At 51.8% G+C, this 14601-nt stretch overlaps 2 protein-coding genes across 2 annotated transcripts; one reads left to right on the forward strand and one right to left on the reverse strand.

Annotated features, from left to right (window-relative positions):
- The first annotated feature begins 3167 nt into the window (after window positions 1-3167).
- TGME49_228190 (eukaryotic initiation factor-3, subunit 5, putative) lies at window positions 3168-7572 on the forward strand. Its single transcript, XM_002366400.2, has 3 exons — window positions 3168-4141; window positions 4925-5179; window positions 5588-7572. Exons 1-3 carry the CDS (start codon window positions 3887-3889, stop codon window positions 6116-6118), a joined length of 1041 nt encoding a protein of 346 aa, XP_002366441.1. The 5' UTR covers window positions 3168-3886; the 3' UTR covers window positions 6119-7572.
- TGME49_228180 (cytochrome C oxidase assembly factor COX15, putative) lies at window positions 7013-12612 on the reverse strand. The gene is made up of 8 exons (XM_018780199.1): window positions 11225-12612; window positions 10638-10784; window positions 10236-10416; window positions 9924-10017; window positions 9343-9624; window positions 8775-8940; window positions 8164-8265; window positions 7013-7803 (listed from the first exon to the last, which is right to left on the reverse strand). Exons 2-8 carry the CDS (start codon window positions 10713-10715, stop codon window positions 7723-7725), a joined length of 984 nt encoding a protein of 327 aa, XP_018636094.1. The 5' UTR covers window positions 10716-10784; window positions 11225-12612; the 3' UTR covers window positions 7013-7722.
- Between the last annotated feature and the right edge of the window lie 1989 nt (window positions 12613-14601).

The raw sequence follows: 14601 nt of genomic DNA on the forward strand, positions 1-14601 counted from the left end.
TGGGTGTGGGATTTGGAGAAAAAACCGGCCAAACCGCTCCCTCCGTCTCGCGTGCACGCGCTTTCCTATCGTTTAACCCACCCGCCGCTAGTACTGACCAGACGGCTGGAAAAAACGGCGCAGGCTGAGCCCCTTCAAACACACACAAAACGATACCAGGAGATGACCCTCTCTCACTGCTCTCAAACATGGAAGAAGCTGAATTCAGAACTGTTTTTCCACATGCTGTTGAAAATATGATACTCTCTTCTACCACCTAGCAACCGTGTATTGGGGGTCCTCCAACTCTTCCCGCCTATTGCGCCCGTGCCCCTTTGAAAACAGGAAGCAGCCCCACCTTACTTACTGGCTAAGATTGGACAGCTGAATAATGCACAAGGTGGAGAACGAGGGCCGATGCAGAGAGCACAGAACTTATCGTACCCTTCTGTGACCTCTACCCGTAGTTTTTTTTTCGATGTATGCGTTCCCTCCCCCCAAAAATTCGCGACGCTCCGTATCTGCTAAAACATCCGGTAGAACCTGTCTTCGTAAGACACTAGAGCTGCACTTGATGCCGTTTCATTACGGCCTATGGCTTTGCTCAGCCGGCTGTCCAGATCTGCACAGGAGTGGTGTAGACCACGGCTTCCTGCACGAACTGCCCTCCTACAGGAAAAAGAGCAATCAAACCCCTTCGTGCTTCACCTATGGAAGGGCTGGCGTCTCAGAAGCTGTCTTGAACCAGTGTATGTTGATCGTAACGATGCAAGTTGTAACGTAGCTTTCAGAGTAGCAAATCGTTACCGCGATAGATGGCCTCTAACTGTGGCTCAGTGTTGTTCAAGTAGAGAAGGAGGACGGCTGCATCAGCCTTGACGTTACGAAGTCTGACGGAGGCAGCACTGCTTGTCGAGTGATCATCCTGCGCAGATAACGTAATTCGGATTTTCCGTTCCAGACGTTTAGCTAACTTTCTGTCCTCTCGACGTGATCGTCAGGAAACGCCGAGTGCTCCGTGAGAACTCGCACACGGCTAACGTGCGCCACTCTAGCAGATAAGCATAATTCCGGAGGTGGCGAAGCTCGCACGTGGGCAGATGTGCAACGCTCTAGCTTGGTCTCCCCGCGTTCCCGACAATGGCGGTGGATGGTAGTCTTAGATCCTATGGTCCCTTTCACTACAAACGCTTCCAACTTGTGTTACCGGCGGTGGGACTCAATGGGGTCTATGACACTAGAATTGGCGAATACGAAGCTTTCGCGGCGTTCAAGGGGCCGAACTATTGGTATGCAAGACAGGTTGAGGGGTGTACGTACTGAAATCTCGGGCGTTCTATGCAAGGGAGACACGTGCATTACGACTCTTCGACAAGATTAGCAGGACCTCAAAGCCTTCGCCCTGTTTGCAATGACATATTGGTAAGTCTGGTGAGTAGCCCTGAAGAAAGCGAAAACGCGTAGCCTTTTAAAGTGGCTGACGATACATGGAAAAGCCACTGTACATCGGTGTCCGGAGATTTAGGTGCAACGTGCTTATCGATATATCATTTAGAACAATGGCAAATTCCTTGCTTCCAAGACTGGAGGGGGGAAGAAAATATAAAGTTGTTGAAACCACCCCTGCTGTGATAGAGAAGGTGTTGTTTCAATCGTAGGCGCAAGAAGATTGAAGGACTTCGTTCTGAACCTATGGATGGACCGGAGTAGAGGTCGTTGTAAAGCAGCAAAACGAGAAAAGGGGGAAAAGGACAAAACGTTTTCGTGACTCTAATAACAGCGACGTATGCTGTCGCATTAGACGATCTTCCACGTCGTTCCAGTGAGACGCAAATGGCCAGCGCGTCCAGATATTTTACTTGTTATCATCGGGCGTGACTACGACACGTCAGGAACAAGAATGAGTAAAACGAGTTTTATCTCGATATGTGATCGGTTGTCTCCAAAAAGAGACGTAGTTTCCGAGGGGGATTTAGTTGTTCGACTGTGGTGACCCTTTATAAACGGACCTGCTGCGGTGCAGAAGCCACTCTCCACCACCAAAATAGATTGGTACAAAGAAATCATCATATCCTCTGTACACTACCGGCGGGGATAAGTGAGTTTCTGGGCTTCTAATTACCTCTTTTCTCTCATACCGTATTTGGTACCTTTGCTACTTCGAGGATATGTCCAAGGCAGAGCACTGGATTGGATACCCAGGAAACTCTTCTCCAGCGCCACGTCTGCTTGATGATGATGAATACGCAAACATAACACAAATCAAGTACCACGTGTTCGTATGTGTATTTGCCTGCGCTCTGTGTGTGTGCTCACTCGTCACCACTGTACATTACCCTGATCCTCGCCTCAGCAACCGTTTAGTTCTGCTGAGTCTGTGCAGCTCAACGATATTAGCTGGCAGCTGCACGAAAATGTGGATGCCTTCAGAAACTTCCTGCTCGAGGACTGCTAAACGAGTGACGTGTCAGCAACAACATCACATTCCTTGGCTGGATTGGCACCGTTTCATAGGACCGTTTTCCTGGCGACCTCAAGGAGAAAACACAAACGACGTCACCAGCAAAAGCAGACTCCGGTGTTATTTTTGCATAAGACGTGCTGGCAAGCACACTTGCACTGTTGATCGGAGTCGCTTGTGGTCAGGTTCTGTCCAGCCGCAATTTGGATTTCCTACATACGCTGTGCGATCGTGCTGCACACCATTCGGAATCGGAAACCATCGTCCCTGCGCACGACCGTAGTTTGCAAATGGAGTTTCAGACGCATCGCTGCTGTTGAAAGCATCTAGGGACAGGATTGAAAACAAATGGGTATCGTTTCTTGCAGACAAACAGCAAGAATCACTCAAAATGTCACGGGGGGCCAGCACCACAGAGACTTCCTCTCTCGTACTGGTTGAAACCGTATGATATTCGTGTTCGGGTTGCTCCAGAATTCCCCGGATCTGAGTGGGAGATACTACTCGTTTTCGTAGAACGGAAAAGCCTCTTGCGACAAATGCTGCCGTCTACTTGTTTGCTTGTCTCTCGAACTCTACGCATCGGCCTATACAACTCCCCCGTGTGTTTGTCACAAGCTCTCCTCTTCCACCCAGTTGGCCCTTGTGGCAGCATTCTTTTCCCGGCTGCCTCTTTTCGAATGTCTCCTTGCAGACGGAGCCCCCCTTTTCTCTGCAAACTCTCTCACTTTTCCGGCGAGTTCCTTTCTGTGCAAGCAGAGAAGGAATCGTGCATCTGCGTCATGCTATGAACTCTTCGTTTCGATTTTCGACGACAGTCTCCTGTTCCCGTTCTGGCGCGTTTTCTCTCCCACTGAATAGTGCCACCGGTTTGTCTTAGAAAACACTTTGCCACGCTTTCTGCGTACCCTGGACTTTCTGGCCTTCTTCCGAAGAAAGCCTGAATCTGCGAAGGTCCGTTCCTGTCCCGCAGAGACCCGTGGGCTGCGTGTTGGACGGTTCACCACGTGTCTGGTTCCTTTTTTCTCGTCAGCTTAACGCCGCGCCGGTGTTGTGTGGGGACGCGAAGGATAGACTTCTTTTTTTCTGCTTGGCCGGAGTTGTTTCTCTCTAATTCATATCTTTTCCCCTTCGCGCTTTCGTCGACGTTTTCCTTCTGAGAACGCCCGAGTCGTCTGCACAGAACCCGATTTACCCCCCCAACTGTTTCGCAGTGAAGCGTGCGGCAAAGCGCAACGCACCCGGGCTGACCAGGCAGATTTTTTGGTCGGTTCTGCCGGGGAGAAGTTCTCTTACAAATTCGTCTTTTCTGTCCGTACCAAGTTCGTCACTTTGGGGCGGCATATCTTCCTGGTGCCAGGTCGCCCCGCCTGTCATTGCGACGAGAATTCCTCACTCCTTGGAGGAAGCCAGAATCGATCTGCTCAGCGCTCTCTTTGAAGCACAATGATAAGGTCAGTGTCCAGGTCCGTTGGGACCTCTTCTCAGCAGCACAATGTGCCCAAGCACTTTGATATTCTCCCGTACCCCCCCCTCAAAGTGCGGGTCCACCCCGTCGTCGTCCTCACGATCTTGGATGCCTACCTGAGACGCGAAGAGGGTCAGATGAACGTCATTGGAACGCTTCTCGGAACAGTGTCCGAAGGCAATGTTGTGGACATCTCAGACTGCTTCGTCGACAGACACTCGCTCACAGATGAGGTGAGTTTTTCGAGGGGGAACTTAGTCCTCTTGTGCTTCTGCAACACACTCACGACAGGGCTTCTCATGGCTCGACAATTTAGGTTCCGCACATAAAAACAGGGCAAACGGTGGCTTGACACGCGATAAGCAGACGCGACGGGGGGAGGCGAATCCGCTTATTCATCTGTGACTTCCACGCTTCTCGAGTCGTTCAACAAGGCTGGAATGTGCCGAAGGCAGTGAAATAAATACCGAGTGACCGGGAGACTGCCAAGCAGCTCGCGACACCTTGCGTAACAGCACGTACTCTCGAGTTTCACGCACTCGAGCTGTGTACGCGGGAAACCGCGCAACTCCCACTGGCACGGGTTTGCGTCTCCTGTGGAGATCTCGGTAGTTCCGTCCCCTCATCTGCACACACGTCTCACTTTGTTTGCACACGAAAGTCACTACTATTCATCTATATATATATATATATATATATATATATATATTTGTTTGAAGACTGGGGCTGTATGTTAGAAGTAACTCCTGCATGTAGTCTTTGCGTGCTGCCGTGTATTGAGTGCAGCTAGGGGTTCTCATACGTGTACGCGAACGCATCGCTCTTACGCTACGGCACCTCTTTTTCCCGTCGTTGTCCTCGCTGTGACCTTCTCGACTTACTCTGTTCTGCGACTCCACTAGTGTGCGGTGGTTGTGTACGCGACCGGAGGCGCGTCGGTGTCGCGGCTTTCCTGTTCCACTCTTGCGTTCCTGTCTTGATCGAACTGCGGCTTTCCCGTTCCTGTCCGTAAACAGGGTCTGTTGCAAATCATCAAGGACCACCACGAGACCATGTACGAGCTGAAACAGCAAGTTAGCGGCAGCGGCACCAAGGACATCGTCGTGGGTTGGTTCTGCACTGGGAGCGAAATGACGGAGTTGACCTGTGCCGTCCACGGCTGGTTCAAGCAGTTCAACAGCGTCTCGAAGTTCCACCCGCAGCCGCCGCTTACGGAGCCCATTCACTTGATGGTGAACACAACCATGGATCGCGACAACCTTTCCATCAAGGTACGGCGAGTCTCGGCAATGCAGGCGCAGGAGATCTCTTTGGTCATGCCGTCGGCTTCCTTGCCGGTGCTAGGGCATGTCAGTGCTGGAAACGAACGAACGGCGATGTCTTAGGCACTCTACACCCCGAGTTTTATGTAACTGCCCTTAATAGCGAAATGCGTTGTCGGGAAACCCGAATTACCTCTCTCTCGTCGTGCGTCTTGTTTTGACTCAGCGTGGAACGTTCCGTGGTGCGGAGTTTCACGAGACGACTTACCCTGCGTAGGGAGCCGTGTGGCTAGGACATTTTCACTTAGCCAGCGCCCTTGCTGAGCTGTGTATTCACGCGAACTCTTGCAGCGGCTGGAGTCAGATGTATGGGGTACCTCAGCACGGTCCGCTTTCTGTTGCTTGCCGTGACCTCAGGCCTACATGCAAGTCCCGATGAACATGGCCAAGGACGCTTGCTTCCAGTTCCAGGAACTGCCTCTTGAATTGTTTGCCTCCTCGTCCGACCGCGCGGGTCTTTCCCTGCTCTTGAAGGTCCGGGAGGCGAACCGACGCCACCGCCAGCAGCACGATGGCAGCCGGGCGAGTGCGCTCTCGAGCAGCTCAACCTCGTCCGCCGCCGCTGTGGCAGCGATCAGCGATACCCCTGGAGTTGCAGGTGTCCCGGTCATCAAGCAGGGCTTGGGTGCTGCTCTCGAGAAGCTGTCTGATCAGCTGAACAAGTGCGGAGCGTACGTCAGGAGCGTCCTCGATGGCTCTGAAAAGGCGGACCCCGAAATTGGCCGGTTCCTTAGCAAGGCGCTCTGCGTGGAGGCTGTTCAGGACCTCGAGGTCTTTGAACAGATGTGCCAGAACGCACTCCAAGATAACCTGATGGTCGTCCACCTCACCAGCCTTGCTCGGCTACAGTTTGCTGTGGCTGAGAAACTCAACACGTCCTTCTTCTAAACTTGGGGAGCCTCCTGTTGGTAATACAGCTCGGGACTTGACACAGGTGCGGACGGTGTGACGCGTGCTTGTGTCAGTGCAGCGCGGTGCATTTGTTGTCTCTATCGCTCACTCTTTGTCCGGTCGTCTATGGGAGTCTCAGGCTGTGGACCCTGTCGAAAGAAAACTCCACTTTTATCTTGTCCTTGATACTGCGCACACTTCGGGGTTGTGCCGAGGCGGTTGGGGGCCAACGAACGGACGCTCCGGGGCCCTGTGGAGTGGGCGAGACGAGCGTCTTGGAAGTAGCCCGCCTCTCTTCCCGCTCGAAAGTCCACGGACACCACTGCATTCTGCTCTGTTTGGTACATATGGTATAGCTCGAGTGCCCAAGCAAAGTTAGGATGTGGATTCTTGATCTTTTTTGTCGCTGAGATGACACACACGCCCCCAGAAGTTCTCTAGTTTTGCGAAGACACGGAAGCTCTGCGCGGCATCGAAACTTCGTGCCGCGACACTACGGCGAGTGAATGTAACGCGCTTTGTCTTGTTTTGAGCGGTTGCGAGTCTCAAAACAACCACACGCTTTTTCACTCGTGGCAGTCTTACAACTTGCGCCAGACAAGCGACTTCCATTGCTAGGTACCCAGTGACGACATAGGACCGCTGTTTGCCGGATTAAGCAGATCGACCAGAGGCAACGTTTCAACAAATGGAAAGTGACGGAGGACCAGGTGAACACTTTGTGACCGGTCACAGGCCTATCGCCCATTTAGAAGTCTTGATCTTCACTTGAGGCGAGCGAGCTGCCTTCGATGCAGAGAAATCAAAGGCACGCGAGCTCTTCTCACATAAGCGCAACCGTGCTGAAAGCGGGTTCGACTGTAGTAGCGCCTGCAACGTTTCAGGAATTTCCCAGGCTAACCGAGATCAAGGCTCCGCTTGAACGTTTTCATCTGACCGGCAAGCTAGAGAAACGAATCTGTATATCCTTTTATAGTGGCACACAAAACATTGTCTTGCTTTTCTACGCAATGTAGGGTGTCCTGGGCCTGTTTCAAATCTCATTTTCACGTCTCAAAAATGACAAATCGAAAGGCGAGCACCTGGCTTGCATCATTCACGGCATTCAGGACTTCCAAGAACAGACACTAATAGCATTACTTGAATAGTGAACTTAAGTGGTACTTCAAAAGGCACGGCTTGTACCAGAAGACGAAGTCGTGATACGTGCCCGCTCTCTGAAGAGTGCGCTGTGTCACAGGGGAAAATCCTATCGTCGTGGTATGTCGTACACACTACGTGCGATGCATTTCGACCCAGAGAGACCCCTTGCAGTGTGATATCACTTCCCGGGCCTCCTGTGACGGCATTTACGGAATTGCGACATTCGTGGTACTGGAGGCGCACGCAGGGACAACATGGCTCGATCGGAGGAGTTGCAAGCTCCGTCAAAACGCACACGCGGAAAAAAAAGTCATTCCTTCCTCACGTCTACTCCGTTTGCTCCATGCGTTTCTTCGTGATCGTATTGAAGTTAGCATGAAATGGTCGAGACAAACAAAGGCCTTATTCTGGTAGGCTGGCGAATCCGTAGAATCTTTCTGTTCACCCGCAGGTGTAGATTAGACGGGCAGTGACCTGGAGACTCTCGATATTGTGTGACAGAGGTAGACAAGGGCGCTCAGTGTCGCCATACCACCACCCTGCAAAGAACCACACAGTCCCACCGATAATGTCGTGTACGCGCGGACTAAACTGCCTCTCACAACACCGAAACAGATGATCGCGCAAGTGTTCTGAGGCATCAAGTGCGCGCCCCGTAAATACCAACGCGGGCCAACAACATCCGTAGCTCATCGAACTGCTAGCGGTGGTGTTTGTGTTGCCAGACAAACCCTCAGAACAGGTGGCAAAAGAAGCGTAACCCGAAACACAGCACGCACGCCTGACGACTCGACACCCCATGGCGAAGTTTAGATGGACTGCCTGCATCCGCCCTTGAAAAAGAGCGGCCGTGGCACTTACACGGCAGTCGCAGCGGCTCCGAACTTGTCCGCACTCACCTGATGTAAAACGCCAAGTTCCGTGGGGACAAAGAACAAGAGTGTTGTGATGCCCAGCAACAACTGCAATGTTACCATGCTGGGGAGCGCTGCCAGTGCGACCTACGAACAAGAAGAACATTAGCATCAAGTTGTCGTTCTCCTGTTGAGTGTAGGTTCTTTGACATACAGCGAATACCCCTCCGGAGCAAACACGGCACTGTGAACACATTGGCGGAAGTCTAGCTGTCTGCGATTGTTTTGGGAACCCATGCTTTGCTTGAAAACAACATACATAGACATATGCCCCCCCATACCTTACGTTGCAAAAAGCAAAGCGCTATTCCCGACTGTTGCTTTACCCCCTTGAAAAACACAGAAATACCTAGAGCAACAAGTTTAAAGTTAACTGATGGACCATATATCAATAAAAGTCGCAAAGTTGGTAATGCAAAAATGAGAGCGGTTTTGAGGAAATTAGCATTGCGGGCCGCAGGGTGACGTTGGACAGAGCACACCGCATCGGACAACGACCGGATAAATTTGTCCAGCATCTTCAGGTGGACCTATGGTTGTGCTCGGGCCACACAGACCAGACTCGGTCGTTAGCCACGTGAAAGGCTTTTTCTCACCTTGACTTCTGTCGGCACAGGAAGTCGGCGACCAGTGAAGTAGAGAAGACTCGACCCAATCAGAGTGGCGTACGCGAGCATGCGATGGTCGAACTGAACAACTGGCGTCGACTCAAAGATCTTCAGTGGCTGTTTTACGACTTCATAAACCTCTGGGGGAACCCAGCTGGAGAGACACCCAACAACGCAAAGCAGCAACTGTCGACGGCGTTTTAAGAGCTAGCTGCAGACTGAAAAGGCAAAAGCCAAAACAGAGGACCTCACACATACATCAGGGCTTCTCAATTCCTCCCACGTTCTGATTTTACAGACACACTGTCGGCATATCAAGGCCACGCATATACACTCAAACTCATCTCTCCAACTGTATCTACATGCACACGTAAATATCGACTTCGAGCGAACTAACGATGGTGGTCTCCGACGGCGACACGCGCATTCTAATACTCACACTTCGACTCCACCCTGAGTTGAGAGCTCGAAGCGTCGGCTCCGAGTGCCACCTCTGGATCGCTTTTCCACCTTACTTTATTCGCCGTCATTCTGGTGTGCACACAGTAAGACTCACTCGTCGATCATTTTAGGCCAAGTGTTGTACGCGTGGCCGGCGTCGTTCCCTGCCACAAACGCTCCTGAACACAGGGTGGTTGCGATCAAAGCTCCCAAGGCCCACGTGCGTGATCGGAGTTTGTTCATCGCGGCGCGGACAGCCGCCATGCCCACGGTCGGAGCGGCTGCGACCGCAATAGCAGATGTTGCCGGGTAGAGAAGCGACAAGGCATGCCAGAGGACCAGACTGTACAGGGCCATGGCATTGACCAGATGAAACGCCAGCCGATATGGAGACACCCTGCACACACAAGTTGCATTTTTCTCAGACAACGGATCGCCCATGTGCTTTGCCACCCCAGCAGGTGAGCAACTGTCCACAAACTAAGACATGGAACGGTGGTAAGTTCACCAAATGGCTGGAAACCGCCTGTGGAAGTGTAGATTTCGAACAGCCTCTCGGATCTCACATTGGAGGCCTGAGAATCTGCTTGGAAATCAGTACACTTTTTCTATGCAAGTGGTTGCGAAGTAATGCCTAGGATAGAATACAGGATGAGCTGGAACGCCGTCTTCGACTTTAAAGACAGGAGGCCTCACCTCGGCATCTTGTTTTCTGTTGTGGGCTCGCTGAATCCGCTTTTGACCATCCACCATCCAACAAGACCCTGGGCTGCTCCGAGAATTCCCATGCCTGCAATATCGTCAGCGGTTACAAAGGGACAGCCACGAAAGAATACATCTCCTTCACCAGACACGAATCCCTGGTGTCAGCTCTTACACGAAGAGAAACACACGCAAGTCGCTGAACAGGGGAACAGCGACTCTATCGATAAACGGTCTCGGCTTAGGGAACGATGCATCAGAGAAGTAGCGCCTAATCCGCGGCTAATACTGCCATAGAGCTCTCACCGGCCAGTCGTAGGGTCATGCGAGAGGTGAGAGCTTTGGCTGCGGCAAAACCAAAGGTCCCTCCGACGAAGAACAGCCCCGTGGCCCGCGCAAACATGCGGTGGAACCACTCGATGAAATAGATTTGCTGAAACTCCTCCAGAGTAATCCCGTGGTGAACTTGCTGATATTCGGGCGTCTCCTGGAGACGTCAAGCCGACACACACAAACACACACGCATGTCAAAAGTCCTCCACACGTTTTCGTTCTTCTGCCACGATGACCTCGACCCAAAATGCCGAACTCCTCTGCAAGCCCACATACCCGAAACTAGAATCTGAGCAGCCTTTTTCTCGTCTGTCCGTAAGAGTGCCTTTTTGTGACAGAGAAGGGATCCTTCTCCAAGACAATCGGTGGCCTCACCTTGTAACGATTAAACTCCACTTCCCACTCCTCCGGAGTCTGGGGAAGTTTCTTCCCCTGGAACCTCCAGTCTGTCATAGAGAGGCCACTCCGTCAGTCTTGTGTACCCGCCCCAGCAGACGAGGCCGAAGATAAGCCCGCTGCAGCCTGCACACAAAAAGGAAACCACCGCAAACGCCTCATTGATGTGGTTTGCGTCACCGAACTCGGCCAACGCAGCGTAGGTTTTATCCGGTGAACAAACGCATTCAATTCCGAAACCTATAGTCCTGCGCGTTCCAGCGAACTGCGGAGCAGCAAAGACGCCCTAAACGGCTGTTTCCCCACATGCACCGAAACCGTCATAGTTACGGAAGCAGGTGTTCGCAGTCGTGTTGCTAATCTCTCGCCGAGTGGACATCTGAAGCAGGGTCCTCCTCGTTTTCTAAGCATGCAGATCATGTGACTCAGCATCTTCGCAATGTGTTTGGCAGTGCAGACCATCGAACTTGAGTGCCGCGAAGCGCTGCTGCACCGCCCTCGTCTGGAGCTCTGACGTGCGAAACAGTCCGCAAGCCTGCCGTCCCTGTACCCGATCCAGGCCTCACCTAAAAGCCACAAACCGACCGAGCGTTCGAAGCCGGGAGCCACTAGAGGTGCGCCTGAAACTTGAGAGTCGCTGCACCGCACAAACAGACAAGAAAGTCACTCCCGAAAAGTGTGCGTGTCCGTGGAGTAGGCTGCGGAAATCCACTGCGACTCTGCGTTTCCAAAGTCCCTTTTCCCCAGGCGGGTTCGGTTCCATTGACTCCTGAAGCAGCTTTGATATTTCTCATCCACTCAAAACTAAAGCCTACCCTATCCACTAGCGAGAGCACAGCCATCCTGTCGCCATTACAGACGCAACACTTCGTGTTCAGGTTACTTTGATCCCCCCTGTTCGCTACCCGCCTGCATGAATTACCCCGTACCTGCTAGACCTTGGCTGAGCCTCCCGGTCAGGCTGGGCGTGGCTGCTTGCTGCGTCTCCATCAGTTTCACTCCTGACTCTTCCAGAGACCGGCTCTTCGAACACTTTCGGTCGTCCAGTGCTTGTGGTTGAATGCGACCGGTGGGAGACACGGGAGAACACGGAGAAAGCAATCTGCTTTGGGACCGCCAGCCGAGTATTGAAGGCCGCGAGTGCGGTCTCACTTTCCAGCACCCTGTGGTCGAACTCACTCGCAGAAAGAGGAGAACGAAAGACAGAATGCGGACTGCACAGACAGCCTGTTGAAATACGTGTCTGACAGCGCGTGGCTATCCCGGTGGCGCCAGTCGCGCAGACGCGGTTACCACTCCCGTGGGAATGGCTCTCAGAAAAGCTGTGTGCCGCGGGAAGCTGTGAGGATGAAGACGATGGCAGGGCGCAAGAGGCTCTTTTAAAAGGAGCACCCGCCTCAAAAGACAAAGAACTCTTTGATGGAACACGCCAGCTTGTCTTTGTCCTCAGAACCCGTGGGGCTGTTGTACACTGAGTCAACAGGACAGGCAACGCCGGGCATTTTCTGCAGATGCCAGCAACAACGGACGCTTGCACCATTCTAGCAGTGGGCGACAGTACCAAACTAACACCCGAAGCCATTTTTTAGTTCAGGCACAACGGCGGAAGTAGAAACGGGAGAGACAAGCCGAACGACAGAAGCCCCGATGGTCTATCCGCCACACACATCTCAGAGAACGGAAGATGCGAGTTACGAAGGGAAATGTTCTCACCCACGAACAAACGCGATACCACTGTACGAATTGAAGCCTGCCTGACGCAACAAAAAATTTCCTCTTTCTATTTCCCGGAGGGAATGGGCACGAGGTTGCCGCGTTGGCTGCGATTGCGGTGAGTCAGCCAGCGGCGGGGTGCGAGAGAAAACGCGGAAATCTTCGTTTTTGCGCAGATCACAAAATACACGACTACACACAGTGGATGTGTTTTTGAGTTCTAGGATGGAAAACAACAGATAAAAAGGCGACTTTATGAGAGAGATGCGTGCCATGCAGGTAATGCGGTGTGCCAATGATGAGGCCTCCAGTGCATGCAGGGGGAAGTAGACATCGCGGCGGCCACTACGCGCCAACACGCGTGTCTCCAACAACAGACACGAAACAAAGGACAGCAGACCGCAAACTGCATAGTACTTCTGTACAAATAAATGCGTGTACTTACAGTTTTACTCATTTCAACATATGTGTGTTCCTCACGTATGCAGAGATACACAGCGATACCGCTAGACAGAAATGTCTTCCGGTATCACGTCAACGGAATCACCGCAAGTGATGTTGTTGAGCCTGGATCTCGGACTGCTTGAAATTGCCTCATTTGCATTTGTCTTGTACATATATAGCGCGACCGTGAGATCTGTGCCCTCACTTCACGCACGCTCTTCACACGAGACGGAAAGTCAACGTCCTCTGAGCCTCGAGAGACAACCAGCCTGCTGCTCCGGACTGAACTCTTTCACATACCAGGCCCCGGAAGGGAATGAAAACAGTGAAACAGTCGCAAACGGAAACACCATCAACTCCGGCTTCTTTCGGGAGACACGACAACACCGACCAGACTTATGCCGGGGCCGAAAGTACGACATCGTCGTGTACATGGTGGAATTGCTATTATGTCCACTACAAAGCAGAGTTTTACCGGTCCCATCGACCCTTCACGCGAAAATTGGATGATATATGAAGTACCAAGATGCAGCATGCTACACACAGGCAATATTAGAAGGAAAACTACATTTTGTCATGTGGTAGACATGGAGAGGCAGCATACATTCGACCGAAATGATTTTGCATGCCCGATACTTCTCGAAGTCGTCCTTTAACAGGGAGCGTAGTGGAACCTGATTCTGAAAAATCCTCTGGGCATTGGAATAGGCAATGCTCTCTGTAGATACAGTGTTCTAGAAGATCTGCTACCTCCCCGAAGGTCCTCAAGAGGAGCAACCTATTCCGACAACACACTGATATGAGTTCCAAGCTCCAGAAGTGAATCTCGATTCCCTTGATTATGTATCCGCGGGCGTCAACTGAGATACATCTGTCAAACCCCCTTCGATAGGCATAACGGTACATATACGGCGCCATAGTATCGCTGCGGTGTATCCCAAAGTTACGCAGTCAGCATTACGTGAATCTCACACCCACATTTCTGCAAACAACTGTTTACCCGAAAATGAATGTAATCAACAATAGATTCATGAATATGTATGCATATTTGCACGCCCCTAGTGCTTTGTATGCAATCCGTCTGTCAGGTTTCTTGGCAACAGTCCGAGCCCACCAGAACACCCGTTGTTATTGTATTCGTGGACGCCAGCCGTTCTACTTGTAGGTTGTTTCACCACGAGCATCTTGAGTGCCTCCCGCCTTTTGTAGCTCGTAAAAATTCCGCAGACTCATGGTCACAAGTGCATGGACAAAACCGGGAACACCATAGACACTTTTTGCCCGTCTATCGTGGTCGATACCCAGCCCCTGCAGTGCATTTTCACGAATATATGCCTTACTTGCAATCCCATTATTATGGCGCCAGAGAACACAGGAGATCGCGCGACAGTCAATATACGTCTTACGCGAAGTTTGAGGTGCACTTTATCTACGCCGTTTATCGGCTGATTGTAGTCACACAGCTCAGTTGGGATATAGGATATTTTCATGCAGCCAGATTGTTCGGATTTCCGTGTTATACTTGCTGTTCATTTTGTAAGGACTGAACCGACAGTTTCTAAAATAGGCTCCGTGGACTTAGCCGACCGCCTTTCCGCTAGATGTGTTCGTCATCCCCTCTCTGAAAGCAGTAACGCGACGGCCTGCCTTCTTTCACTCTTCACGTGTCAGTCGGAAGAAGCCGTGGTTTTTGGGAGTACGTGGAATGGCAGCATGCATCTGTGCAAAGGAGACTTTCTCCCCTTTATGCAGTTTGCTGTTGTGCGGATGCTTGGGGACCCTCTAT

This window comes from Toxoplasma gondii, chromosome X, assembly GCF_000006565.2.
Source record: "Toxoplasma gondii ME49 chromosome X, whole genome shotgun sequence".
NCBI lineage: Eukaryota > Apicomplexa > Conoidasida > Eucoccidiorida > Sarcocystidae > Toxoplasma > Toxoplasma gondii.